Consider the following 2,109-nt stretch of genomic DNA (forward strand, 5'->3'; position numbering starts at 1 on the left):
ACACAAATACACACACACATACACACACACTTTAAAATCAAATGCTTTAAAAAATAATATGAAAAACCCTGGATGAGAATGTTGTCCCTTCGTCGAGAGACAAACTGCAGTCTACCTTTCTTACCTACCCAGCATTTCAAAATCGTAAAAAACCGTAACTATAACGATTACCCTATGGCTGAGTGGTCAATTTAAAATTTAATCGTACTGGGTTAATCTATAAAACATATTTATGTAAAGAATTCATTCCACAGTGCCGCGAAGCCTAAAAGCGCAGGCTCTGTAGAAAAGGTAACATTTAGAGTAGTATAGTCGAAAAGAAAGACGTACGTGGTGATGATGTGAAAAGGATTGTCAAAGGGTGAAATGATTCTGTTTTCCTTTCGACTAAAATTCAAGGCAAGTGGTCTGTACGGATAAAAAAACAAACTTTCCCCATCAAACACTTCCATTGAGAACAACAACAACAACATATTGGCAAGAAGACTAAAAAGTCTACCCTATCACCCATTTCCTTTGAGAATACAACAACAACAACAACAACAACAACAACAACAACAACAACAACAACAACAACAACAACAACAACAACAACGAGGATGATAACGATAACAACAATTTTGTATATGTTGAGAAAACGGTGGTTGCAAGGAAGTTTCAGTCCACTCACCTCTCTGCGACCGAATCGCTCCATTCACATCTTTTAGACGGGATGGCGTAAACACAATTCTTGTAAGCCATATTCTTCTTCTTCCGGAGTTCCAAAGCAGAACAAACAAACAAATCGTATAAGCGGATACACGTGTATCACTAGAACTAGAAGGTACACCCACTTTTTCCGGGTCAAGGCGGGAAACATCTATCCTTAAAACACTTTCAATTCCTAAACTTTTTAAGATGCCCTCTTCCTCGGAAAATGAGTCAACTGCTGCACAATTACAGCAAATTTGGGCGAGCTTGGCAGGGAAACTGAAACAAACCCAAATCCATGTAGACAGGTCGTAACCAAGAAAGTGCACCGAATATTACTCAGTCAAGTTAGGAGGTAGACCTAAGACCAGAACTACACTTATGCAGAAAATAACAATTAGGTTCTGAACGCGAAACCGCGCTAACTCACGGATGCTCCGCCTTCAGACCTCTTAAACGCTTTACACTCAGCCAATGAGCGGTTTCCTGCCCGGTCCTCTTGTAATAGCTCACTGAGTTGCACTTCGGACAATGACAGAATGGGCTTTCTGTAAGACTTCAAAAGATCGCGTTTGTGAAACGGACAATGACCGAATGGAATTACTGTAAGACTTCAAGACGATCACATTTGTGAAAAGGACAATTACAGAACGGAATGTAATTCAAGACTGTCACATAATGCGTGAAACTGACAATACAAGAATGGAATTACTGTTTTAGTAGAAGTTTTACGGCGCTCGCAACTGCATAAGGTCATATGAGCGCCAGAAGATTAGAGGTGTTACAAGAGAGAAACAGACATAAAAAAGAAGACGGGTAGATATAATAAGGACGATAGATGTTCTATATGAAAGAAGAAGCAAACCACACCAGAGCACCCGCCAACCACCCACTGGAATTACTGTAAAACTTCCGAAGATGACGTTTGTTAAACGGACAATGTTAAAACGAGATTACTGCAAGGATTACAAAGAGATCGTGTTTGTAAAGCGAAACAACATAATAATCATGGAGGAGGAGGAGGAAAAAAGAGTTGATGATGGTGGTGGGTGGAGTAGAGGGGGAGAAGAAGGGAGAGTGTAAGGAGGAGGAGGAAGGGGAGGATGGGGAATTATTGGGAAAAATGAAGCAATCATTTCTCGAGACTGTTCAATCTTATTCTAGATTATAGCACAACTGTCTATCAGCATCAGCGCCACTTTCAAGGATAATACACGTATAAAGGCTGTGCTGAAGTCAACGACCGTAAGATAATAATAATATGTGGGACAGACGTCATGTATATATATGTGCGTTATTAATTTTGAACACTGTTTTCGTTCAGATGCAAACATTTGTAGTTCCTTCTTCTTCTTCTTCCTCTTCCTCTTCTTCTTCTTCTTCTTCTTCTTCTTCTTCTTCTTCTTCTTCTTCTTCTTC

The 2,109-nt window shown here is 39.8% G+C and overlaps 1 protein-coding gene across 1 annotated transcript in view; it reads right to left on the bottom strand.

Moving 5' to 3' along the window:
• Window positions 1-1,078, bottom strand: part of LOC101863829 — a 26,967-nt gene extending 25,889 nt beyond the window's left edge. The window contains exon 1 of the mRNA XM_005102905.3: window positions 671-1,078. Within this exon, the coding sequence (XP_005102962.1) occupies window positions 671-741 (71 nt within the window). The 5' untranslated portion in view covers window positions 742-1,078. The remainder of the gene's footprint in view (window positions 1-670) is intronic.
• Between the last annotated feature and the right edge of the window lie 1,031 nt (window positions 1,079-2,109).

The sequence above is a fragment of the Aplysia californica genome, unplaced genomic scaffold (genome assembly GCF_000002075.1).
Source record: "Aplysia californica isolate F4 #8 unplaced genomic scaffold, AplCal3.0 scaffold00348, whole genome shotgun sequence".
NCBI classification, from domain to species: Eukaryota; Metazoa; Mollusca; class Gastropoda; order Aplysiida; family Aplysiidae; genus Aplysia; species Aplysia californica.